Source organism: Micromonas commoda, chromosome 3 (assembly GCF_000090985.2).
Source record: "Micromonas commoda chromosome 3, complete sequence".
NCBI lineage: Eukaryota > Viridiplantae > Chlorophyta > Mamiellophyceae > Mamiellales > Mamiellaceae > Micromonas > Micromonas commoda.
This window is the reverse complement of record NC_013040.1, coordinates 335,691-360,051: the sequence shown is the minus strand read 5'-3', so window position 1 is coordinate 360,051 and position 24,361 is coordinate 335,691. Positions and strand designations below refer to the sequence as shown.

The following is a 24,361-nucleotide window of genomic DNA, read 5'->3' as shown; positions in this document are numbered from 1 at the left end:
CCGCCGCGGCGGGAATCGTCGCGATCCCTCCCGCGTCGGTCGTCGCGCCGCCCGCCCCTGCCGCGGTCGGCGGTTCGTGGCGGGGGATGCTGCGTGGGGCCGTCCGCGGCGGGGTTGCATCGTACGGCGCGACCGTCGATCTCAACGCCGTGCGTGCGCTCCGCTGCGATCGCGATCGATTCCTTCTCGGCGAAGTGCACGAAGGCGATCCCCTTGCTCCGCCCGGTCTCGCGATCGTAGATGATGCGCACAGAGTCCACCTCGCCGAAGCGCTCGAAGTGATCGCGCAGCGTGCGCTCGTCGGTGTCGAAGTTGAGCCCTCCCACGAACACCGAGTACGCGTCGCGTTCTCGGCCCCAATCTCGGCCCGACCGTGGCCTGCCGCCGGAACGATCGCGGTCAGGGGAGCGGTCGGCCCGCGGGGGGGAGCGCGACGGCGAGCGTGAGGTGTCGGCGACCATGGTGGGTGCGGGCGCCGGCGTGCGTCTTTCGCACCCGTCGTATCGCCGCGTGCACGCGCGCGCGAAAGTGACGAGATGCCCTAAATCGAGGGTTGCCAGACCTGAAAAATCTCGGCAAAAACGCAGTTTTCGTACCTGGGAAAATATTAAACCATCTGGAATCTGCGAGCACGGCCGTGTACGCTCTCGGTGCAAGGAGTGCGGTGGCGGCTCAATCTGCGAGGGACCAGCGGACCAGGGGACCAGCGAACCAGCCAGTTTCCTGAAATACGCTCAGCAGTGTACAGTCTAACGCTAGCTCCGTCTCTCGACGGAGGTGCTAAAAAATATAATCGTCCCTTCGTTTCGACGCCCGCGGGCGTCTCAATCATCGCCCCGCCGGCGTCGGCCCCGAGGCTCTCGAGACGAGCGCCGCGAGGGCCCGCTCCAGCTCGACCACCCTCGCCTCCAACCTCGCCACCGTGTCGTTTTGAAGTCGCTCCATCGACTCGTCAAGTCGCTCCATCGACTCGTCAAGTCGCTCCATCGACTCGTCAAGCGCCTTCACCCCGGCCACGGCGTACACCCCGAGCCGCTCGTACGCCACCCCCTTGTACCCCTCGTCGTCCTCGGTGACCAGGTGGGGCAGGACACGCTCGAGGTCCTGCGCGAGGAAGCCCGCCTGCGTCTCCACCGGGAAGTCCCTCGTCGGGAACGCGTCCCTCTTAAACGTAAACGTCACGGGCTCGAGGGAGCGAACGATGGCGAGTGGGTCGTGAATGGATCGCACGTCCCGCTTGAACCTCGAGTCGGACGCGGACGTGACGGCTCCGGTGGCGTACACGGATCCGGTCACGTAGAGCGCCTTGGTGGCGTCCCCGTGTGATCCGGCGACGGCGATCTTCCCGGCGGTGACGACGTCCCCGCTGGAGGCGGCGACGGTGAGCTTGGGGCCGGTTCCGACGGTGAGATCGCCGCCCGAGTGGAGGGTTGTCGTGACCGTGGCGGAGTTAAGCGTCGCTAGGTCGCCCGTCGTGATCTTATTCGCGAACGCGACCGTGCTGGTGCCGCTGAGGCTCGTCAGGGTGATGATGTCGGCGTCGCCGTTGATGCCAATCTGGTTGTCGGTGAACCGCACTGACTCCACGTCCACGTAACCCCCAGTCGACTGCCCCGCGATTGTCACAGGCCCCGTGCTGCTCGAGATCGCCAGGCTCCCTGATGCCCCGTCGTGGGTGATGATGCCGCTCACAGCCTTCATCGTCAGGCTTCCCAGGATCTCCGTGTTGCCGTTGGTCCCGGTCACCTTGAAGCTGTTGGTGTTCACCGCAAAGTCCGAGCTCACGTCCATCGTACCCGTCACGTCCACATCTGCCACCATCGCCACGGTCGCCTGGCTCCCGGTGCTCGTCAGCCGGATGATGTCGGTGTCGCCACTGATGCCGATGTAGTCATCTGTGAACCTCACCGACTCCACATCCACGTAGTCACCTGACCCCCCAGCAATCGTGATGTGCCCGTTGGTGCTCGAGATCGCCAGGCTCGTCGTCCCCGTGTGCTGCAGTCGAGAAGTACTTCCGGACATCTCTAGCGTCTGTCCCGATATACTCACCTTGTTGTCTGTCAAGGTGATCAAGTCAGGGTCTCCCGTGCTGCCAATCTGGTTTGTCGTGAACCGCACTGACTCCACGTCCACGTGCTGCGCGCTCGATATCGCGAGACCCCCCGTCGACCCGCTGTGTGTCAGCGTCGCCGTGTCTCCTGACATCTCAAGATTCCCCGTCATCTTCGTGTTTCCGTTAGTCGCGTTGACGATGAACTTGTCAGTGTTAACCGTGAAGTCCGAGGTCACGCCAAACGTGCTCGTCACAGCCATCGTCGTGGTCGTCAGACCACCTGCGATGGTCACACTGTTGTCAGCCAGGGTGATGAGGTCTGCATCATTCGTTGTGCCAATCTTAGTGTCGGTGAACCGAACGTCCTCCACGTCCACGTACGCCGACGACCCTCCCTCGATCTTCACGAACGCCGCTGCCTGAGAGCTCGATATCGTCAGGCTCGTTGCGCCGCTGTGGGTGATTGTCTGCGCCGCACTGCTCATCGACACAGCTCCGGAGGAGGCAGTCACCTTGAACTTGTCGGTGTTGACCGCAAAGTCCCCCGTGGATGAAAGCGTGGTATCCGCCGTGATCGAACCCCTGACCGTCACCGAGTTCAACGCCAGCTTGACGAGATCCGCGTCCGTGGTGGGCCCGATCTCATCGGTGGTGAACCGCACGGATTCCACGTCGACATACCCCTGCGTGCTCGTGATCGCCAGTCCGTTCGTGGCGCCCCCCGTGCCCGTGTGCGTGATCGTCGCGGCGGTCGCCGACAGCGACACCGCGCCGGTTACCGTCGCGGCGCCGTTGAGGGTGGAGGCGGCGTTCACGGTGAGCGCGCCGGAGAGCGTGGCGGAGGTTGCCGTGGTGTGACCAGTCACCCCGAGGGTGCTAGACAGCGTCGCCGCGGCGAGCGTTGAGGTGCCGGAGACCGACAGGGTGCTGGACAGCGACGCGCTCGTTGCCGTGAGGGCGTCGTGCAGGGTGGTGGTTCCGTACACGTCCAGCTTCTCCATCATCGTCGTGTCGCCGGTGTAATTCGAAACGGCGGCGACGGTGAGGGTATCGGCAGAGGTGCTGTCTCCGATGCGGTAGTCGCCCAGCGCCTGGAAGAAGCCCTTGACTGTGACCTGGCCCTCGAACGTGGCGGCGCCGTTCACGCCGAGGGTACCGTCCACCACGGTGTTGCCGTTGCTCGCATCCACGGTGAACTTGGAGGTGGCGACGCGGAAATTTCCAGACGCATCCAGCGTCCCGTCGACAGCAGCCCCGCCGGTGGTGAGAGTGAGAAGATCGGCTTTGCCGCTGACGCCAATCTGGTTGTCCGTGATGCGCACGAGCTCCACATCCACGTACTGCCCAGCTGCGCTGGATATGGTTAGGCCTGTGGAGCCAGAGTGGGTGATCGTGGCTGAGTCACCAGTGAGGCTCACCGCGCCGAAAATTTCAGTGTTGCCGTTGGTGCCAGTGACCTTGAATTTGTTCGTGTTCACCGCAAAGTCTGAGGTTACATCCATCGTGCTGGTCACCGTCGCCGCGCCGTTCACGGTCAAGTCGTTGGCGGCGAGCGCGATGAGGTCAGCGTCATTACTCACACCGATCTGGTTGTCGGTGAACCGCACTGACTCCACGTCCACGTAACCCCCAGTCGACTGCCCCGCGATTGTCACCGGCCCCGTGCTGCTCGAGATCGCCAGGCTTCCCGCGGTTCCATCGTGGGTGATGACGCCGCTCGCAGCCTTCATCGTCAGGCTTCCAAGGATCTCCGTGTTGCCGCTGGTCCCGGTCACCTTGAACCTGTTGGTGTTCACCGCGAGGTCGCCGGTCACCGAGGCGGATGCGAGCGTAGCGGCGCCGGTGCTAATCGCGTTAGTCACCGTCGCAGACTCCAGCGTCGCGAGTCCCCCGGTCGTGATCTTGTGCGAAAACGCGACAGTCCCCTCGTTGCTGCTGGTGGATAGGGTCATGATGTCGACGTCGCCGCTGAGTCCGATCTGCGCGCCGGTGAACCGCACGGACTCGACGTCCACGTGATCGTTTGTGGATTGCACAGAGACGGGGCCGTTGCTGCTCGATATGGTGAGCGTCGGCGTGCCAGAGGAGGCGGTGTGCGAGATTGTCGCGGCCTCGATGGACAGCTCCAGGGCGCCGTCCACCTTCACGTTGTTGTCGGTCAGCGTGATCAGGTCTGCATCCCCGGTGCTACCGATCTGGTTGTCGGTGATCTTCACGGTTTCAACTTGCACGTAGTCACCTGACCCCCCAGCAATCGTGATGTGCCCGTTGGTGCTCGAGATCGCCAGGCTCGTCGTCCCCGAGTGCGTCAGGGCTGCCGCAGCTTTCGTCATCGTCACGTCATCCGCCAGCGTCACTGCTCCAGTCACTCCCAGTGTGGTGTCCAGCTGTGTCGCGGCTGTCACGTTCAGTGTCCCGGTCACCTTTGCTGCGCCAGACGTGAGCGTGATGATGTCCGTGTCACCACTGATGCCAATCTGGTTGTCCGTGAACCTCACCGACTCCACATCCACGTAGTCATCCGACCCCCCAGCAATCGTGATGTGCCCGTTCGTACTCGAGATCGCCAGGCTCGTCGTTCCCGTGTGCGTCAGCGATGTCGTGTCATCGATCATCGTCACCGTGCCGTCAATCGCCAAGTTCCCCACGCTTGCCGACGTTGTCAGCTGCAAGATTGCCACATCACCACTCAGACCAATCTGGTCTCCGGTGAACCGCACTGACTCCACGTCCACGTACGTGTTTCCAGCCAGCGTAACCGGCCCCGTGCTGCTCGAGATCGCCAGGCTCCCTGATGCCCCGTCGTGCGTCAGCACGCTGTTCACCGCGTGCATCGTCACGCTCCCGAGTGTCTCCACGTTTCCGCTGCTCCCCGTCACCTTGAAGCTGTTGGTGTTCACCGCAAAGTCCGAGCTCACATCCATCGTACCCGTCACGTCCACATCTGCCACCATCGCCACGGTCGCCTGGCTCCCGGTGCTTGTCAGCCGGATGATGTTCGTATCCCCGGCGATGCCGATGTAGTCATCCGTGAACCTCACCGACTCCACGTCCACGTACGCCGACGACCCTCCCTCGATCTTCACGAACGCCGCTGCCTGAGAGCTCGATATCGTCAGGCTCGTTGCGCCGCTGTGGGTGATTGTCTGTGCCGCACTGCTCATCGACACCGCGCCTGTTGACTCCACAACCTTGAACTTCGTCGTCCCAATCGCAAAGTCCGAGCTCACGTCCATCGTACCCGTCACGTCCACATCTGCCACCATCGCCACGGTCGCCTGGCTCCCGGTGCTTGTCAGCCGGATGATGTCGGTGTCGCCACTGATGCCGATGTAGTCATCCGTGAACCTCACTGACTCCACGTCCACGTAGTCACCTGACCCCCCAGCAATCGTGATGTGCCCGTTGGTGCTCGAGATCGCCAGGCTCGTCGTCCCCGAGTGCGTCAGGGCTGCCGCAGCTTTCGTCATCGTCACGTCATCCGCCAGCGTCACTGCTCCAGTCACTCCCAGTGTGGTGTCCAGCTGTGTCGCGGCTGTCACGTTCAGTGTCCCGGTCACCTTTGCTGCGCCAGACGTGAGCGTGATGATGTCCGTGTCACCACTGATGCCAATCTGGTTGTCCGTGAACCTCACCGACTCCACATCCACGTAGTCATCCGACCCGCCTGCGATCGTGATGTGCCCGTTCGTACTCGAGATCGCCAGGCTCGTCGTCCCCGTGTGCGTCAGCGATGTTGTGTCATCGATCATCGTCACCGTGCCGTCAATCGCCACGTTCCCCACGCTTGCCGACGTTGTCAGCTGCAGGATGGCCGTATCACCGCTCAGACCAATCTGATCTCCGGTGAACCGCACTGACTCCACGTCCACGTACGCCGCCGTCGATGCCAAAGACACAGGCCCGTTCGTGCTCGAGATCGTCAGCGTTGGTGTCCCACTAGATCCTGTGTGTGTGATTGTTGCATCCTCCACCGTCAGATCAAGTGCCCCTGCCAGTGACATCTTGGCATTCACCAGTGTGATCAGGTCTGCATTCCCCGTGTTCATGCCGATCTTGTTATCCGTGAACCTCACCGACTCCACGTCCACGTACGCCGACGACCCTCCCTCGATCTTCACGAACGCCGCTGCCTGAGAGCTCGATATCGTCAGGCTCGTTGCGCCGCTGTGGGTGATTGTCTGCGCCGCACTGCTCATCGACACCGCGCCTGTTGACTCCACAACCTTGAACTTCGTCGTCCCAATCGCAAAGTCCGAGCTCACATCCATCGTACCCGTCACGTCCACATCTGCCACCATCGCCACGGTCGCCTGGCTCCCGGTGCTCGTCAGCCGGATGATGTCGGTGTCGCCACTGATGCCGATGTAGTCATCTGTGAACCTCACCGACTCCACATCCACGTAGTCACCTGACCCCCCAGCAATCGTGATGTGCCCGTTGGTGCTCGAGATCGCCAGGCTCGTCGTCCCCGAGTGCGTCAAGGCTGCGCTGTTGACTGTCATCTCGAGGGTCCCGGCCAGTGACATCTTATCATTCACCAGCGTGATCAAGTCAGGGTCTCCCGTGCTGCCAATCTGGTTTGTCGTGAAGCGTACTGACTCCACGTCCACGTGCTGCGCGCTCGATATCGCCAGACCCCCTGTCGACCCGCTGTGTGTCAGCGTCGCCGTATCACCCTCCATCTCCAAGTCACCCTTCATCGTCACGTTGCCGTTGCTTGAGTGAACGATGAACTTGTCGGTGTTAACCGTGAAGTCCGAGGTCACGCCAAACGTGCTCGTCACAGCCATCGTCGTGGTCGTCAGACCACCTGCGATGGTCACACTGTTGTCAGCCAGGGTGATGAGGTCTGCATCATTCGTTGTGCCAATCTTAGTGTCGGTGATCCGAACGTCCTCCACGTCCACGTACGCCGACGACCCTCCCTCGATCTTCACGAATGCAGCTGCCTGAGAGCTCGATATTGCAAAGCTTGTTGCACCAGAATGCGTGAGTGCAGCAGCAGCCGCACTCAAGGTCACTGTGTTGCTGACGCCCATGGTTCCATCAACATCCACGTCCGCCGTCCCACCGCTGCTCGTCAGCGTGATGATGTCGGTGTCAGTGCTGATGCCGATCTGTGCGTTGGTGAACCTGATTGACTCAACATCAACGTACCCTGAGGACCCGCCTGCAATCGTGATGTGCCCACTCGTACTTGAGATAGCAAGGCTCGTCGTGCCAGTGTGTGTGAGTGCAGCAGCATTCACGGACATCTTAAGGGTGCCAGCGATATCCACATTGTCATCTGTCAACGTAATCAAGTCGGCGTCTCCAGTGCTGCCGATCTGGTTGTTCGTGATCTTGACAGTTTCAACCTGAACATACGTGTTTCCAGCCAGCGAAACCGGCCCCGTGCTGCTCGAGATCGCCAGGCTCCCTGATGCCCCGTCGTGCGTGATGATGCCGCTCACAGCCTTCATCGTCAGGCTTCCCAGGATCTCCGTGTTGCCGTTGATCCCGGTCACCTTGAAGCTGTTGGTGTTCACCGCAAAGTCCGAGCTCACGTCCATCGTACCCGTCACGTCCACATCTGCCACCATCGCCACGGTCGCCTGGCTCCCGGTGCTTGTCAGCCGGATGATGTCGGTGTCGCCACTGATGCCGATGTAGTCATCCGTGAACCTCACCGACTCCACATCCACGTAGTCACCTGACCCCCCAGCAATCGTGATGTGCCCGTTGGTGCTCGAGATCGCCAGGCTCGTCGTCCCCGAGTGCGTCAGGGCTGCCGCAGCTTTCGTCATCGTCACGTCATCCGCCAGCGTCACTGCTCCAGTCACTCCCAGTGTGGTGTCCAGCTGTGTCGCGGCTGTCACGTTCAGTGTCCCGGTCACCTTTGCTGCGCCAGACGTGAGCGTGATGATGTCCGTGTCACCACTGATGCCAATCTGGTTGTCCGTGAACCTCACTGACTCCACATCCACGTAGTCATCCGACCCCCCAGCAATCGTGATGTGCCCGTTCGTACTCGAGATCGCCAGGCTCGTCGTCCCCGTGTGCGTCAGCGATGTTGTGTCATCGATCATCGTCACCGTGCCGTCAATCGCCACGTTCCCCACGCTTGCCGACGTTGTCAGCTGCAGGATGGCCGTATCACCGCTCAGACCAATCTGGTCTCCGGTGAACCGCACTGACTCCACGTCCACGTACGCCGCCGTCGATGCCAAAGACACAGGCCCGTTCGTGCTCGAGATCGTCAGCGTTGGTGTCCCACTAGACCCTGTGTGTGTGATTGTTGCATCCTCCACCGTCAGATCAAGTGCCCCTGCCAGTGACATCTTGGCATTCACCAGTGTGATTAGGTCTGCATTCCCCGTGTTCATGCCGATCTTGTTATCCGTGAACCTCACCGACTCCACATCCACGTAGTCATCCGACCCCCCAGCAATCGTGATGTGCCCGTTCGTACTCGAGATCGCCAGGCTCGTCGTCCCCGTGTGCGTCAGCGATGTCGTGTCATCGATCATCGTCACCGTGCCGTCAATTGCCACGTTCCCAACGCTTGCTGACGTTGTCAGCTGCAGGATGGCCGTATCACCACTCAGACCAATCTTGTCACTAGTGAACCGCACTGACTCCACGTCCACGTACGTGTTTCCAGCCAGCGTAACCGGCCCCGTGCTGCTCGAGATCGCCAGGCTCCCTGATGCCCCGTCGTGCGTCAGCACGCTGTTCACCGCGTGCATCGTCACGCTCCCGAGTGTCTCCACGTTTCCGCTGCTCCCCGTCACCTTGAACTTGTTGGTGTTCATCGTGAAGTCTTTTGACCCTGAAATCACAAGATTGTTGTACAAGGTGGCCACACCGTACACATCGAGCGTATCCATCAGCGTCATGTCCCCGGTCTGGTTCGTCGCAGCCTTGATCGTCAGCGAGTCCGACGGCGCGCTGTCACCGATGCGATAGTCACCCAGCGCGTGAAAGAAACCCTTCACGAGAACCTCACCCTCGAACACGGCATTGCCGTTCACATCAAGGGTCCCGTTGATAACCGTGTTACCGTTGCTCGCGTCGACAGTGAGCTTCGGATTGCTCGTGTCTCCGATCCTCACATCGTCAGTGACGTCCAACTTGCCATCCAGCAGAGCGGTCGCGACGCTCCCGGTGCTTGTCAGCCGGATGATGTTCGTATCCCCGGCGATGCCGATGTAGTCATCCGTGAACCTCACCGACTCCACGTCCACGTACGCCGACGACCCTCCCTCGATCTTCACGAACGCCGCTGCCTGAGAGCTCGATATCGTCAGGCTCGTTGCGCCGCTGTGGGTGATTGTCTGCGCCGCACTGCTCATCGACACCGCGCCTGTTGACTCCACAACCTTGAACTTCGTCGTCCCAATCGCAAAGTCCGAGCTCACGTCCATCGTACCCGTCACGTCCACATCTGCCACCATCGCCACGGTCGCCTGGCTCCCGGTGCTCGTCAGCCGGATGATGTCGGTGTCGCCACTGATGCCGATGTAGTCATCCGTGAACCTCACCGACTCCACGTCCACGTAGTCACCTGACCCCCCAGCAATCGTGATGTGCCCGTTGGTGCTCGAGATCGCCAGGCTCGTCGTCCCCGAGTGCGTCAGGGCTGCCGCAGCTTTCGTCATCGTCACGTCATCCGCCAGCGTCACTGCTCCAGTCACTCCCAGTGTGGTGTCCAGCTGTGTCGCGGCTGTCACGTTCAGTGTCCCGGTCACCTTTGCTGCGCCAGACGTGAGCGTGATGATGTCCGTGTCACCACTGATGCCAATCTGGTTGTCCGTGAACCTCACCGACTCCACATCCACGTAGTCATCCGACCCCCCAGCAATCGTGATGTGCCCGTTCGTACTCGAGATCGCCAGGCTCGTCGTTCCCGTGTGCGTCAGCGATGTCGTGTCATCGATCATCGTCACCGTGCCGTCAATTGCCACGTTCCCAACGCTTGCCGACGTTGTCAGCTGCAAGATTGCCACATCACCACTCAGACCAATCTGGTCTCCGGTGAACCGCACTGACTCCACGTCCACATACGCCGCCGTCGATGCCAAAGACACAGGCCCGTTCGTGCTCGAGATTGTCAGCGTTGGTGTCCCACTAGACCCTGTGTGTGTGATTGTTGCATCCTCCACCGTCAGATCAAGTGCCCCTGCCAGTGACATCTTGGCATTCACCAGTGTGATCAGGTCTGCATTCCCCGTGTTCATGCCGATCTTGTTATCCGTGAACCTCACCGACTCCACGTCCACGTACGCCGACGACCCTCCCTCGATCTTCACGAACGCCGCTGCCTGAGAGCTCGATATCGTCAGGCTCGTTGCGCCGCTGTGGGTGATTGTCTGCGCCGCACTGCTCATCGACACCGCGCCTGTTGACTCCACAACCTTGAACACCGTCGTCCCTATCGCAAAGTCCGAGCTCACATCCATCGTACCCGTCACGTCCACATCTGCCACCATCGCCACGGTCGCCTGGCTCCCGGTGCTCGTCAGCCGGATGATGTCGGTGTCGCCACTGATGCCAATCTGGTTGTCCGTGAACCTCACTGACTCCACATCCACGTAGTCATCCGATCCCCCAGCGATCGTGATGTGCCCGTTCGTACTCGAGATCGCCAGGCTCGTCGTTCCCGTGTGCGTCAGCGATGTCGTGTCATCGATCATCGTCACCGTGCCGTCAATCGCCACGTTCCCCACGCTTGCCGACGTTGTCAGCTGCAGGATGGCCGTATCACCGCTCAGACCAATCTTGTCACTAGTGAAGCGTACTGACTCCACGTCCACGTGCTGCGCGCTCGATATCGCCAGACCCCCTGTCGACCCGCTGTGTGTCAGCGTCGCCGTATCACCCTCCATCTCCAAGTCACCCTTCATCGTCACGTTGCCGTTGCTTGAGTGAACGATGAACTTGTCGGTGTTAACCGCGAAGTCCGAGGTCACGCCAAACGTGCTCGTCACAGCCATCGTGGTAGTCGTCAGACCACCTGCGATGGTCACACTGTTGTCAGCCAGGGTGATGAGGTCTGCATCATTCGTGGTGCCAATCTGGTTGTCGGTGAACCGCACTGACTCCACGTCCACGTAACCCCCAGTCGACTGCCCCGTGATCGTCACTGGCCCCGTGCTGCTCGAGATCGCCAGGCTACCCGACGCCCCGTCGTGCGTCAGCACGCTGTTCACCGCGTGCATCGTCACGCTCCCGAGTGTCTCCACGTTTCCGCTGCTCCCCGTCACCTTGAACTTGTTGGTGTTCATCGTGAAGTCTTTTGACCCTGAAATCACAAGATTGTTGTACAAGGTGGCCACACCGTACACATCGAGCGTATCCATCAGCGTCATGTCCCCGGTCTGGTTCGTCGCAGCCTTGATCGTCAGCGAGTCCGACGGCGCGCTGTCACCGATGCGATAGTCACCCAGCGCGTGAAAGAAACCCTTCACGAGAACCTCACCCTCGAACACGGCATTGCCGTTCACATCAAGGGTCCCGTTGATAACCGTGTTGCCGTTGCTCGCGTCGACAGTGAGCTTCGGATTGCTCGTGTCTCCGATCCTCACATCGTCAGTGACGTCCAACTTGCCGTCCAGCAGAGCGGTCGCGACGCTCCCGGTGCTGGTCAGCCGGATGATGTTCGTATCCCCGGCGATGCCGATGTAGTCGTCCGTGAACCTCACCGACTCCACATCCACGTACTGACTGGACGACACCACCTTCACGAATCCGTTGGTACTGGTGACGACCAGGCTCGTTCCCCCCGAGTGCGTCCACGCCGTCGCCGCCTTGGTCACCACGAGGTCCGCGTCCAGCGTGACGTCCTTGTTCACCCGCAGCGTCTCGCTCACGGTGGTGTCCCCGTCCACCTCAACCGCGCCAGACGCCCTGATGCGCATCACTCGGGACGCGGCTGATGACCCGTCCGTGGTGCTCCTCGTCCCGAACACGAGATCGCCGTTGGTCTCCCCGGCCGCGCTCGTCTGCTCGTACGCGATCACCGCCGGGGGCTTGTGCTGCAGCGCGGCGCCGACGTATCCGAAGCCGATGTCCTGGAAGGAGTTCGTCTGGTTGGACTGGACGCCGATCTGCAGGTTCGCCTTTGAGTTACCGAAGGTTTGTTCTGGGTCGGTCGGGTTTGGGGGCGGTGAGTGAGGGATCGATCGGTCAGCCATCGCGCGAAGGTCTCGAAGTCGTGCGCGCGCGCGTGAGGTGGAGAGATCAGCGCCGGGGTCGGGGTTGGAGAGAGCGCGGGAACGGAGGCGGGGCCTTAAAATTCCGCGATGTTATTTCGGCGTCGGGGGTGACGACGGCGCGATGGAAGCTGGGTCCCGGGGTCGAGCGGGCGGAACTACGCACCCGGACTCCATTCGTCGTTCGCTATCTGTACGCTCCCGTACTCGGTCGTGCCACCCGGCACGGCCGCTGCGAGAAGAGAGGGAAAGGGATAGGGGGACAGGCGGGTCAGTGCCGACCTGAGATTCGGGTCCGAGGCGATCACGCGCGATTTGGGCGCGAAATGCGGGATGGGTCGCCCCGCGGAGCCGAGGGAGCTCACCGCACGTCCGTAGGCACAGCGCCAGCGTCGACAGCGCGATCAGCATATCGCGCGCGCTCGAGGGGGCGTGCCCTCGAACCCGTCGCGACGTCATATCGCCCGCGCGTCACGCCAATCTGCCCTCCAGGCGAGCGAAACCAGTCTAAAAGTTATTCGGCCCTTGAGCGTGTTGGCAGTCAGCAGGGGAGAAATAGGGAAATAGGGAATTGATGAAATGGGCGGTATGGTGATCAGTTATCCCGTATGGCTCAAAGGTGTTTCAGAAAAGTTTTTGGCTCCATCGATGCTCGCCTTCAGCCCCCCCCGACGCCTCCGCACTGCACGGATCGATGCGAAACTTTGCGAGGACGTAGCTGACGACGCGGGACGTCGATCCGTGCGTTTCAAATAAAAAAAGCGTAGTGCCCACTTGGAGAGTCGAACTCCAGACCTTCGGTTTACAAGACCGACGCTCTAACCAACTGAGCTAAGAAGGCTGTACGAACCCAGCATGTGCATTTAGGCTGTACGGCACTGTGACTGGAGGAAATGCCGATTTCAGGATATATGAACCTTCTGTCGTAACCTAAACTTGTCGTATGAGTTTTTAGTCACAACACCGTAGCTTGCGAAGTTGGGCCGCCGATGACGCGGCGCAGGTCAGTCTGCGACGCCACAGACTTATCCACTGCGAAGCGCGGTGACACACCGAGGCGCGCACGGCAGGGGCTGCGCGAACCGCTGATCGGAAAGCCCCGAGAGGAGAGCGCAGAACCAATCTTAGACGGCGGAGGATGAGTTTCGCCGCGGTTTCAACGCACGCGGGAGCGGTCGCGTCCTCGCGACGCGCGCCCGTCGGGATGGGAGCCTCCACGCTCGGAGAGCAACGACAGGTTGGCCGGCTGGTCGATCACGTCGCGGGACGGCGATACCGCCACCGTCGCTTCGACGTGAGGTGGACGGCGAGCGCGGGGGATCCGAACAACGAGTCGCGCCGCAGATCGTTGAACTCGCGCAACGCCCCGGGTCACGCGCACCGCCGCGGCCCGAAGCCGCCGTCGATCGATCGCGTCCTCCGCGCGATGCCCGAGCTCACGCCGGAGTCCCCCAAGGACAAGCCGGTGTCCACCAACGCCATGTCCTTCGACGAGTCCTCGATCGGCGATACCGAGTTCATCGCCGAGACCAAGCTCCCCACCGGCAGCGGCTTTTACAGGCTTCGCGGGTACCGACACTCCGTCGACGGCGGCGTTCCGTCGGAGCCCGTCGCCATCTGCTTCGGCGACATCGAGGGCCGCGAGAAGGTGCCGGTGCGAGTCCATGACGCGTGCTTCACCTCCGAGGTGCTCGGGTCCCTCAAGTGCGACTGCAAGCAGCAGCTGCAGCTCGCCATGGAGTACATCCAGGAGAACGACGGCATGGTCATCTACCTCCACCAGGAGGGCCGGGGCATCGGCCTCGCCAACAAGATTGCCGCGTACGCACTGCAGGACACCCAGGGATTGGACACCGTGGACGCCAACCGCGCCCTGGGCTTACCGGACGACGTGAGGGAGTACACCGCGGTGGCGAACATCCTCGAGGACATGGGGATCAGGTCGATCCAGCTGATGACGAACAACCCGAGGAAAGTCGCCACGCTGGAGCGGCTCGGGGTGAAGATCGAAGGACGGATCCCGTGCATCGTCAAGGCTAACCTGTTCAACCAGGGGTACCTCGAGGCGAAGGAGGGACGGATGAAGCACTTCCTGGACGGGAGCTGGTGCTACTGGGACCACTCGGGGAACACCTTCGACGAGGACGACGCGGCCGCGAGCGGCGAAGGCGGCGGCGCGGAGCAGGGTGAACCCGCCGCGGAGGAGAAGTAACTTTAAGATTGACATCATCGACGCGACGGACCCGTAAGCAGCCCCTCGCCAGTTTTAATTAACACCGCGACTGTGAAACGCTTCGTGACCCCGACCCGCCGCGTCGAGGAGGAGAGATCACCGCTACGGCTATCGGGATCTCCGCTCGTGGCTCAGAACGCCACGAGGAAGGTTCGCATCTCGCAGTTTTCCCAATCCCTCCGCAAGTCGTACTCCAACTTGACGTCGCCGCGGTAGTCCACCACTGGGACGTTCACGTCGACGAGTTCCCCCCACACCGATTCTCCCAGCGCCTGATCGGGCGCCGCCCGCACCCCGCCGTCCTGGCCCCAGCTGAACACGCACCGGAGGAACGCGCTGTGCGAGCTGACGATCGCCTCCCGTTCGGGCCTACGTCGAAGCCACGCGAAGAACGCTCTGCCGCGGTCCGCCACCGAGGGCAGGTCGCAGCTCTCCCTGTGACCGTCGTGCGCGCTCGTGGGCCCGCACAGGTTCTCGTACCTCGCCCACAGCTCGTCCTCGTCCCCGACGCCGTCGTCGGCGGAGAAGTTCACCCGCGGGAAGTCTGCCGCGATCTCCGACCGGCGCCTTCGACCGTCGCAGGCGAAATTTACCGTCTCGCGAATGCACTCGAGAGCGACGAAGGGTACCTCCTCCCTTCGTGCGATGTCCGGGAACGACAGCAGGGCGGTCTGGACGCAGCGTGTGAGCGGGGAGGTGACCACGAGCGATGCCGATCGCTGCGCCTCGATCGCGGCGGGCGTTCGCGACAGGGCCTCGCACTGCTGCTCCCCGAACCCGGTGAGCCTCGCGTCGTGGTTCCGCGGGTCGCGGTACTTTTGATCGACGTTGTGCGTGCCCTGCGCGTGCCGCACGACGTGCAGTATCCGCACGTCCCTCCCCTCCCCCACCAGTCGATCGTGCTCGGACACGCGGTGCAGGGAGAAGGATCGGCGCGGCCCCTCGGCGTCTCGAGCCTCTCTCATCGCGGTCGCCTCGCGCTCGAAAGATTCGGGACGATGATCGGGACGCACGGTCCTGACAGAGCGCCCCCACGCCCCTCGCGCCGCCGCCGCCGCGCCGCGCGCCCCCGCACGTTCGTCCCGAACCCTCGGCGCGGTGTTTGGGATCCCCGCAAAGGCGGCTGTCGCGCACCCGACGGGTACCGGCATGCGCGGAGCGGTGTGCCCCGCGACGACGCGTCCCGGAACGCAAACGCAAGGTTTACGGGTTTAATGGGCTTAGGGTAGGATTTCGGACGGTTTAGGGTTTCTTACTGGTCTGCTGTGCAACCCTAACCCGAAGCCCCTGACGGCAAACGCCGAGACGAGCTCCGTCGGGTGTCCGGAAGGAGTCGGCCCCTTTATCGGAATCGCTGGTGACGTGGCTGCTGCCGCCGCACTCGGGGCCACGCTCGGCACCGGCGGGAACGAGGCGCGGGCGTCTCGCAGGAACGTGACGCATGAGCGCAGCGGCGCGGCCGGCCGCGATCGCGCCTCGCGACGCGGCGCGACGCGTCGCGTCGACGCGGGCGCGACGCGTCGTCTCGGCACCGCTTCGAGGACGGACAGAGAGGAGGAGGGCGCCGCATCCCGCGCGCGCGACGACCCGTGCGTCGACACCGAGAGAGGGGCGATCTGACGACGGTCCGACGCTCGTGGAGACTAGCAGCGGCGGGCAGCAGCTGCGCAGGTGGGGTCGCACCCCGACCGGCGGCTTCGATCGCCAGCCCCCGCGGCGACCGGAGGAGGAACTCGCTGGACAGGGCGAAGCGACGTCGGGGCGCTCCGGTTTCGCGAGGTGGGACCCGAGGCTGTCCCCGAGGCTCCGCGCCGTCTTCCTGCCCGCGGGCTACCCCGACACCGTCTCGCCGGACTACGCTCCGTTCATCCGGTGGCACCTCGGCTCGCTCATGTTCCGCAACGTCCTCGAGGTCATCACCGCGCAGAGCCTATTGGTGGCGCTCGGGATGGGCTCCACGCCCGGCGCGCTCCCGCTCACGGCGGCGACGAAGTGGGTCCTCAAGGACGGCATCGGTTCCCTCGCGACGCTCGCGGCGGGATCCCTCGGCGGGCAGAAGTGCGACGAGGATCCCAAGCGGTGGTGGATGGTGAGCAACGCGTTCGAGGACGTCGCGCGGGTCATCGAGCTCGTCACCCCCGCGGCGCCCGCGCTCTTCCTCCCGCTAGCCGCGACGGCCACGTTCGTGCGCACCGCGGCGCTCACGGGGCGGGGATCGCTCGTGAACGGGTCCCTCATGCAGCACTTCGCGCGCAATGAGAACACCGCGGACGTCCGCGCCAGGCTGGAGGTCCAGGGGCGGTGGCTCGCCCTCGTCGCGCTCCCGGTGGGCATCGGCATCTTTCGCACGGTTTCGCAATCCTTCGCGAGCGATCCGGAGGAACCCGCGAGGGACGTCGCCATCGCGGTGGCGCTCTACGGCGGCGTCGTGTGCGCGCACCTGGTGTGCATATGGAACGCCGCGAAGGTTCTGCGGTTCGAGACGCTCAACCGCGCGAGGCTGGTGCGCCAGGCGAGGGCTTTTCGCGACGGGGGAGCCGCGGCCATCGCCGATTACAACGCGGCTGGCGACGAGGAAGGGGTGTTTCGCGCGAGGTTTTCGCCCGGCGATCCCGTCCTCGGGGCGTCCCTCCCGGACGCGGCGAGGGACTGGGCGCACCTCGAGCGTCTCGTAGGGCACGCGCGGGATGGATTTATTTCCCCGATGGAACTTCCTCCCGGGTCTTCGGGTCGGACAGACGTCGGACGAAGGTTCGCGCTGGGGTGGAACGAGAGGGACGGCGGTTGTCCAGCGGTGCTCCTCGACGCCGACGCGACTGCCCGCGACGTCTTCGCCGCGGCGCTCGCTGGGGTGCACGCGAGTCGTGGGGTTCGGGGCGGGGACGACGCGGAGGGTTTTGGGCGGGCGTACGCGTGGGGGGACGCGAGGGTGGACGAGTTTATAGTGGCGATGGCTGCGAAAGGGTGGCGCGTGGATTTCGTGCAGCTGGGTACGGCGCCGAGGTACAGGCTCGGGTCTCTGCTCGGTACAGGATCGGGAGGCGGGGAAGTGGGGGGCGGGACGCGCGGGGGGAAGGGGGGAAGCGTCGGGGTGGACGCGTCGGTTGACGACGTCCTCGCGACGTGAGGTGGACGAGTAGGTAGTCTAGTAGTAAGATCGTCGTGGATGTCAACGCCGAGCCGCTGACGGCACAGTTTTTGCCAAGTGCGAACAGATGGGAGACGGGAAGTCTGCTGTGCGTCATGGAGAGTCCTCGGAAGGGACGGTGCCACTTTGGCGACGGCGCCCTCGCCCCGGGGCCCGATGGACCGGGGCGGTGACTCCACCTCCCTCTTCGCGCAGCCGCATCCCTGGCTGCCGCGCGTGGCGTCCTTCGACCTCCTCGCATCCGCCCCGGCGCCGTCCCCGTCGCCGTCCGCGTCGGATGCTCACGCTCGCGGCAACGCCCACGCGCTCGATCTCGTGGCCCCGAGATGGCACGCCCCAACCCCGGGCACGGACCTGAACAAGCCCCCGAAGGACACCGCCGACCCGCCAGCGGCCGGCTTCGTCGCGCCGTGGCAGCCGTACAGGCTCTTCCCCACCCATCAGCCCCCGCGCGGACGCGGCACCGCCCCCCCGGACTTTGTCGCCACCGCCGATAATCTCAAGGCGCTCCTCCAGATGCCGTGGACGAATCAGCCCGTGTCGCTGGCGGTGCACAGGTGCGGGACCACGCTCCTGCTGGACGACGTCAACGAAAGACAGGCGAACGCCGTGTACGAGTCCCTCGGGGGACCCGGGCTCTTCCCACCTTGGATGCCCGGCGGGCCCCGGGCGAGCGACCCCTGCGGCGAACAAGATTCCATCTCCCAGGGCCGCCGGCCCTCGCCCCGCCGGCCCCCGCCCGGCTTTCCCGCCGACTACAGCCGCCTCAGACGACCGAGCATCGACCACTGGGACGGCAGTCGATCACCGGGGACGGCGCACGACGCAAGGGGCCCCGTCGGGTCGTACGCGGCGGCCGCCGCCGCGCCCATAGGTCCCGCGCCCCGCCCCGGACCTGCGCTCGAGTCGCAAGCCGCGCTCGAGGCGAAGCTGCTGTACCACTCCCTCTCCGTCGAGGCTGGGCTGGGGCGTTTGGACATCCGGGAGGGTGCCGAGGGTGCCGACGACTCCGACGACTCCGACGACTCCGACGAGCACGAGCACGAGCACGAGCGTCGGATGCGTCGCGCGCCTGCGGTTATTCACCTCCCGCCGCCGCCCCCCAAGTCTTCCGCCCCGACTGGCGCGCTTCAGCTGCGAGGAGCCGCGCGCGCCGTCGCCGACGCGATGGTGTCCTCCGCGGCGCCCGCGCGGCTGGCGGCTGAGAAGGCGTACGGTGACGAGGAGGACGGCGGCGGGGCCGGATCGGCGGGCGGGGGAACCTCGGGCTATTATACCCCGGGCGACGGAGCCTTTGGCAAGCCCCACCTCTTCGAGTGGGAGGTTCACGGGCATAGGCTGCTGGTGGAGTCCTCGCTCGCGGTGTTTCGACGCGAGGGGCGCACGCCGATGAGTCTCAAGCTGGTCGACCTCGACGCGGAGCGCCCAAACACCGGCGCCGCGCTCTCGACGTGGCTCGACAACGCCATCGCGGGCGTCCCGGAACTTGCCGTGTGCTACCACAGGGGCGGACTCATCCACCACTACGACGTGCTGCAGACGGATGACATCGCGGCGCTGTGCGCTCCCCCGTTCGATCCCGACGTCATCCTCGCGTACGCCGCGCGAGTGCTCGAGTTTCTTCAGCACCACTGCGCGGACGACGGGTCGCAGTACTGGCTGCTCGGGGACGGGTCCGCGGAGGGAGGCTTGCACCTGTACGACGTCACCAAGGGGATCATCGCCGCCAGCGTCGGCGACGAGAGTCCCGGCGCCGGGACGACGGAGGGTGCCGAGGGTGCCGAGGGTGCCGAGGGTAACGACTCCGACGACTCCGACGACGGCGGGAGGGCGCTTCCCGCCCCGCGATCCGTCCGCCTTCCGTGGGTTACCCCAGTGGGGGCCCCTGACGTCCCAACCGACGACGACGACGACGACCCCGAGCCGGCCCCGTGGGCTCGACACGTCAACGTCGGGGGATCGACTTCGTCGTCGTCTTCGATCCATCCGATCCGTTCGATCAAGAGCTCGGAAGGAGGACGTCCCCAACCCCCGGGCGTGGCCGGCGCGGCGGGTCGCTACGCGCTCCTCGAGCGGGTCGCGTCGGTGCTGTCGCCGTCGGCGCACCCCGCGATGTTCTCGGCGTACAAGGAAGAACTCGCGGCGGCGTGCCTCGCGGGGGTGTCGGACGATCCATCTCAATCCGAGTCGGTCAACTCGGCGACGAAAGCAGCGGCGGGGGACGGCGGGGACGGGGAAGGAGACCGGGTTTGGTCGTGGGAACCGGCGGCAAACATCGCGACTGTCTCTTCGGGGTTGACCTTCGCGACTGGGGACCTGACCCCCGGAGTGGGCCCGGGGCTCGCGAGAAAGGCGCTCGGTCACCTCGCGGAGGCGCACGCGGCGCTCACCGCCGCGTTGGACTCCGCGAGTACGCTCCCCGCGGACGAAGAGGTGCACCGACGCCTGCGGCCGAGCCTCGGAGGCGTACTCGCGGCGCGAGTCGCGTGTAAAATTGGCATCGCTCGCGCGATGTACCGCGCGGGGCACCTGGGGAGGGCTCTCGCGGTGGCGGAGTCGGCGGCCGTGGACGTCTCCCGACGCGTCGCGTTAGGGGTTTCCGCGTCGAAGGGGTCCCCGGACGGCGGCGGGGGCGATCGGGGCGCCGAGAAGGGGAAGTCTATCGCCGCCGCCGCCGCCGCCGCCGCCGCCGCCGCCGGGCTCGGTGACGTTCACGCCGCTCTCGGGGAACGAGTCTCCGGAGAGGGGGGGGCCGACGCCGCTGCGCACGAGAGACGCGAGTGGGAGGCGATGCGGGGGACGCTGGAGCGCGCCGGGGAACCTAACGGGGGTGCCGAGGGTGCCGAGGGTGCCGACTCCGCGGCGGGTTTTGGACCCGGGATGGGGCACCCGAGCCCGGGAGAGTTCTTGGGTCGCGGCCCCGGAGACGCGGCGGGGCACGCGTCCGCGGCCGAGGCGTGGTACGCGTCCGCGGCGACGGACGGTACCTTCGACGCGAGCGACGCGTCGTCCGCCGCGGGGGTCTGGCGAAGGTACGGCGCCCTGCGGAACGAACGGGGCAAGGCGGCGCTGCGGGAGGCTGCGGAGATGAGCTCGGGCGGGGACGGCGAGAGAGCCGCCTCGGACTTTGTGCTGCAGTGCGCCGAGACGTGCTACGCGGACGCGTCGACGGCGTTCGAGAAGGCGAAGGACCGGGTGAACGCCGCGCTGGTGGGGCTCAACCGCGCCCAGGCGTGCAGGGCGAGAGCCGCGTGGAACCTCCCCAGGGCCGTCGCAACCTCCTCGAGGTTGATGGAAGCGAAGCCCGAACTGCGGGGGCAAGGGCAGGAGAAGGATGACCGCTGGCGCCTGCGGGAGTTCGAGGCCGCCGCGGGGCACTGCCGCCGCGCGCTCCAGTCGCTACAACCGGCCGCTGGATCTGACCGCGGGTGCCGACGACGCGGGATCGATCGGAGGGGGGACCCGCCGGCTGCGGTGGTCTCTGCCGCTCGGTCAGAGCTCGGCAACGCGGCGCTCGCCGCCGGGCTGGAGTTAAAACGACTCGGCGACACAGCTGGCGCCGCGACGCGGATGGAGGAGGCCGTCAGGGTCCTCCAGGGCGCCGTGGATCGATCGTCGCCCGCGGCGGTCGCGAGCCTCTCCGCCGCGCACTACCACCTGGGAAGCCTGTTGGCGGACGCGGCGCTGGCGAGGGGGGACGGGGCCGGGGTGTCCCTGTCGCACCTCGCCGTCGACGGGGGGAATAAGTTTCTACCCGCGCAGCGTCACCTCGAGCGCGCCCTCGCCGGTTTCCCGCCGACGACCGCGCCGCTGGACCACGCGAGGCTTCGTCTGCGCCTCGCCGCGCTCGCGGACGCGACGGGGGAAGGGGTGGTTCGCGGCGGCGGCGGCGGCGCGGCTGGGGTGGGGCACCGGGAGTCGGCGGTTGGGCACCTGCTTCGAGCGGGGGCCGCGTTCGGGAGCGCGCCGCCGGGGCTGGACGGGGAACGGGGTTGGATGGAGGCGAGGAAGGAGACCGAGGAGCTGCTCCTCGCGGTGCTCAAAAACCTGGTCCAGTGCTCGGTCGGGGGTAAGCGACACGGGGGTCACAGGGAGCTGTACAGCCGGGCGCTGCGCGGTTTCGGGGGAGGGAGCCTGGGGGATTTTGCCTCCGGGCTTGGCGAGTTGGAGGAGGTGGCGCGTCTCGCTCACGTAATTCGTTGACATCTTTACACGCGTGTTCGTACTATACTACACAAATCAGAATTCGATGATGAGAACACCTTGTTCGTTCGTTCGTTCCTTTGGTCTTGCTTTTTGCTTCTCTCAACTTCACGTTGGTTGTCGTGGTGTTGATTCAGTTTGTTCACGCCATGATGCCCGGGAGCTGGGTCATGCCGGGGGGAGGAAGGGCGTCGGGAACGGGGCCGCCAGGCTGGTGAGCGTTGCAGAACCCGCCGTTGCGGTCCATTTTCTGGCATCCCTTCATCTGGCACCTCCTCACGCCGCCGTGCTCGCAGCACAGCCCCTTGCTCACCGCGCACTTGTTGCAGCCCTCGTGGGTGCACTTCAAACCTCCGAGGCCGAGGAGGTTGCCGTGCTTGCTGCAGAAACCGCGGCCGCGGTCCATCTTAGTGCAGTTGGGCACCTTGCAGAGCTTCACGCCGCCGTGTTCGATGCACAAGGAGCGGGTCTTGGCGGATCTGTTGCACCCCTCGACGGAGCACGTGTGGCCGCCGCCGTGCTTGATGCAGAGCCCCCGGAGCTTGACCGGGGTGGTGCACCCCTCCACGGAGCACCGCTTGCCGCCGCCGTGGGACCTGCAAAAGCCGAACCCGGCGTCCCACTTCTTGCAGTCGGGAGCCTGGCACAGCTTACCCCCGCCGTGCGCCGCGCAGAGGCCCTTGAAGTGACCGGGCTTATCGCACCCCTCGAAGGTGCATCGCTTGCCGCCCCCGTGCGCGACGCAAAAGGAGCTGCGGGTGGCGCCCTTGGTGCAGTTGGGCACCTGGCATCGCTTGCCGCCGCCGTGGGCGACGCAGAACCCGCGGCCGGCGTCCATCTTCTCGCATCCCTCGTGGGAACATCGCTTGCCGCCGCCGTGCGCGCGGCATCGATCGCTTCCCGTCGCCGCCTTCGCCGCGCAGCCCTCCGAGGCGCACATCTTCATGACGACGCCGCCGTGATCCTTGCACTTACCCCTGGCGCGCGCGGGGAAGGCGCAACCCGGGTGCGAGCAGATCTTCTCGCGGGAGTCGTGCTGGACGCACGCGCCCCTCGCCTTGGCGCGCTTGTTGCATCCCTCGTGGGAGCACAACCGCACGCCCCCGTGCGTTTTGCACAATCCCCCGCCGAGATCTTTGGACGAGCACCCCGCGACGACGCAGAGCTTCTTCTTGTTGATCCCGCCGTGGACCGCGCACTTACCGCGCACCTTGCGCACGCGGTCGCAGCCCTCCTCGGTGCATCGCAGCCCGCCGCCGTGGGTCACGCAGAACTTACCCCCGGACGCGGCGCCCGCGTCGCACCTGTCGCTCTGGCATCGCTTACCGCCGCCGTGCGAGATGCACTTGCCGCCGCCGCGGTCGCCCGCATTGCATCCGTCCACCTGGCATCGCTTGCCCCCGCCGTGGGCGGTGCACTTGCCGCCGCCGACGTCCAGCTTGTTGCACGCGTCCACCTGGCACCGGCGGATGATCGCCGGGCGGTCGGCGTGGGGCGGCCTGGTGAGCACCGCGGTGACTGCGTTGGCGGCGAGTGAGTTGCCTTGGCCGTTGGGTCCCGACGCGGCGTTCATGGCGGAGAGGGCTGCGGCGGTGATGCCCGCGGTGGTTCTGTTCTGTGCGCCCGCGGCGACCGCTCGGAGCACTGCGAGGGTCGCCTGGACCTGCGTGGGATCTCCGAGCGTGGCTGCGAGCATCTGCTCGACGGCGACGGGGTCCGCGCCCCCCGCGACTGCCATCGCGACGATGGCGTTGACCTCGGACTGAACCGGGTTGACGGGAGGGCAGATCACCTGCAGGTCGTCATCCTGCGAAATCGGGCGCGGGGGGGGTGGGCGCGGGTCAGCGTCGGGGGCGCACGGGAAGGGGCGAGTAAACCGCGGAGGGTGAGTAGGATTGGGCCAATAAAAAACGTGGGCGCGGACAGAACAAACGGTGTGATCGTTCAACACGCGCGCGCGACGCACCTCCGTCTCGACGTTCTGCGGGGCGCCTCCGATTCTGGGACGCTTGGGATCTCGTTCCCCCTCGTTCGCGGGTCGCGATCTCGATACGCCGCCGGGGCGCGACATGGCGCGCGCAATTGCAGCGGAGCCTCGAAAGCGCGTCTAAACTCTGACAAACGCGGCCGATGCGATCGCATCGCGTGCATCGTCTGGCTTCTGAGAGTGGCGGCGCGCGGACCCGTTCGGATATTACCATTTTTTTGTATGGGTATTCAGTTTTCTCCGTTTGTACGTCTGTACGCGCGAAATCCAAATTCCCGAAAACCGTGACTCGGTAAACGCAAACACCTCCAACCCACGTTTTTCATAGACTAGAATCTTCCTGCCAGCAGCAAGCAGATTCGGCCCAACCCGCTTGGGGTCGGTCCGCTTGGCTCGCGGCTCGCGAACTCAGATGAACCCGGACTCGGTTCGCAAAAAGTTTTTGGCCAAGGATTCGTCCGATCTCGCGCATTTTCAGGGGCGCCGCCTCACCCCTCGACGAAGCCGCGGACCTCGAGGGAGAACACCACACGCGGAT

The 24,361-nt window shown here is 64.8% G+C and overlaps 6 protein-coding genes across 6 annotated transcripts; 2 read left to right on the top strand and 4 right to left on the bottom strand.

The window, feature by feature from the left end:
* Positions 1 to 107: 107 nt before the first annotated feature.
* MICPUN_74755 (predicted protein) lies at positions 108 to 338 on the bottom strand (the record flags this gene model as incomplete). The annotated part of the gene is made up of 1 exon (XM_002500377.1): positions 108 to 338. A coding segment is annotated over one exon (231 nt), but the record flags the coding sequence as incomplete, so codon positions are not given.
* Positions 339 to 722: 384 nt separating this feature from the next.
* MICPUN_107881 (predicted protein) lies at positions 723 to 2,324 on the bottom strand. Its single transcript, XM_002500376.1, has one exon. It carries the CDS (start codon positions 2,314 to 2,316, stop codon positions 829 to 831), a length of 1,488 nt encoding a protein of 495 aa, XP_002500422.1. The 5' UTR covers positions 2,317 to 2,324; the 3' UTR covers positions 723 to 828.
* Positions 2,325 to 13,390: 11,066 nt separating this feature from the next.
* Positions 13,391 to 14,464, top strand: MICPUN_56752 (predicted protein; the record flags this gene model as incomplete). The annotated part of the gene is made up of 1 exon (XM_002500807.1): positions 13,391 to 14,464. The coding sequence occupies one exon, from the start codon at positions 13,391 to 13,393 to the stop codon at positions 14,462 to 14,464; it is 1,074 nt and encodes a 357-aa protein (XP_002500853.1).
* A 152-nt stretch (positions 14,465 to 14,616) lies between these two features.
* On the bottom strand, positions 14,617 to 15,450 carry MICPUN_56751 (predicted protein; the record flags this gene model as incomplete). Its single annotated transcript, XM_002500375.1, has 1 exon — positions 14,617 to 15,450. One exon carries the CDS (start codon positions 15,448 to 15,450, stop codon positions 14,617 to 14,619), a length of 834 nt encoding a protein of 277 aa, XP_002500421.1.
* Positions 15,451 to 15,926: 476 nt separating this feature from the next.
* On the top strand, positions 15,927 to 17,612 carry MICPUN_56750 (predicted protein; the record flags this gene model as incomplete). The annotated part of the gene is made up of 1 exon (XM_002500806.1): positions 15,927 to 17,612. The coding sequence occupies one exon, from the start codon at positions 15,927 to 15,929 to the stop codon at positions 17,610 to 17,612; it is 1,686 nt and encodes a 561-aa protein (XP_002500852.1).
* Positions 17,613 to 21,824: 4,212 nt separating this feature from the next.
* On the bottom strand, positions 21,825 to 23,907 carry MICPUN_56748 (predicted protein; the record flags this gene model as incomplete). The annotated part of the gene is made up of 2 exons (XM_002500374.1): positions 21,825 to 23,643; positions 23,803 to 23,907. 2 exons carry the CDS (start codon positions 23,905 to 23,907, stop codon positions 21,979 to 21,981), a joined length of 1,770 nt encoding a protein of 589 aa, XP_002500420.1. The 3' UTR covers positions 21,825 to 21,978.
* Positions 23,908 to 24,361: the final 454 nt, after the last annotated feature.

Bases quoted from the DNA above. Each gene is read 5' to 3' on its own strand.
- MICPUN_107881 (XM_002500376.1), bottom strand. From the start codon at position 2,316: ATGGCTGTGACGAGCACGTTTGGCGTGACCTCGGACTTCACGGTTAAC.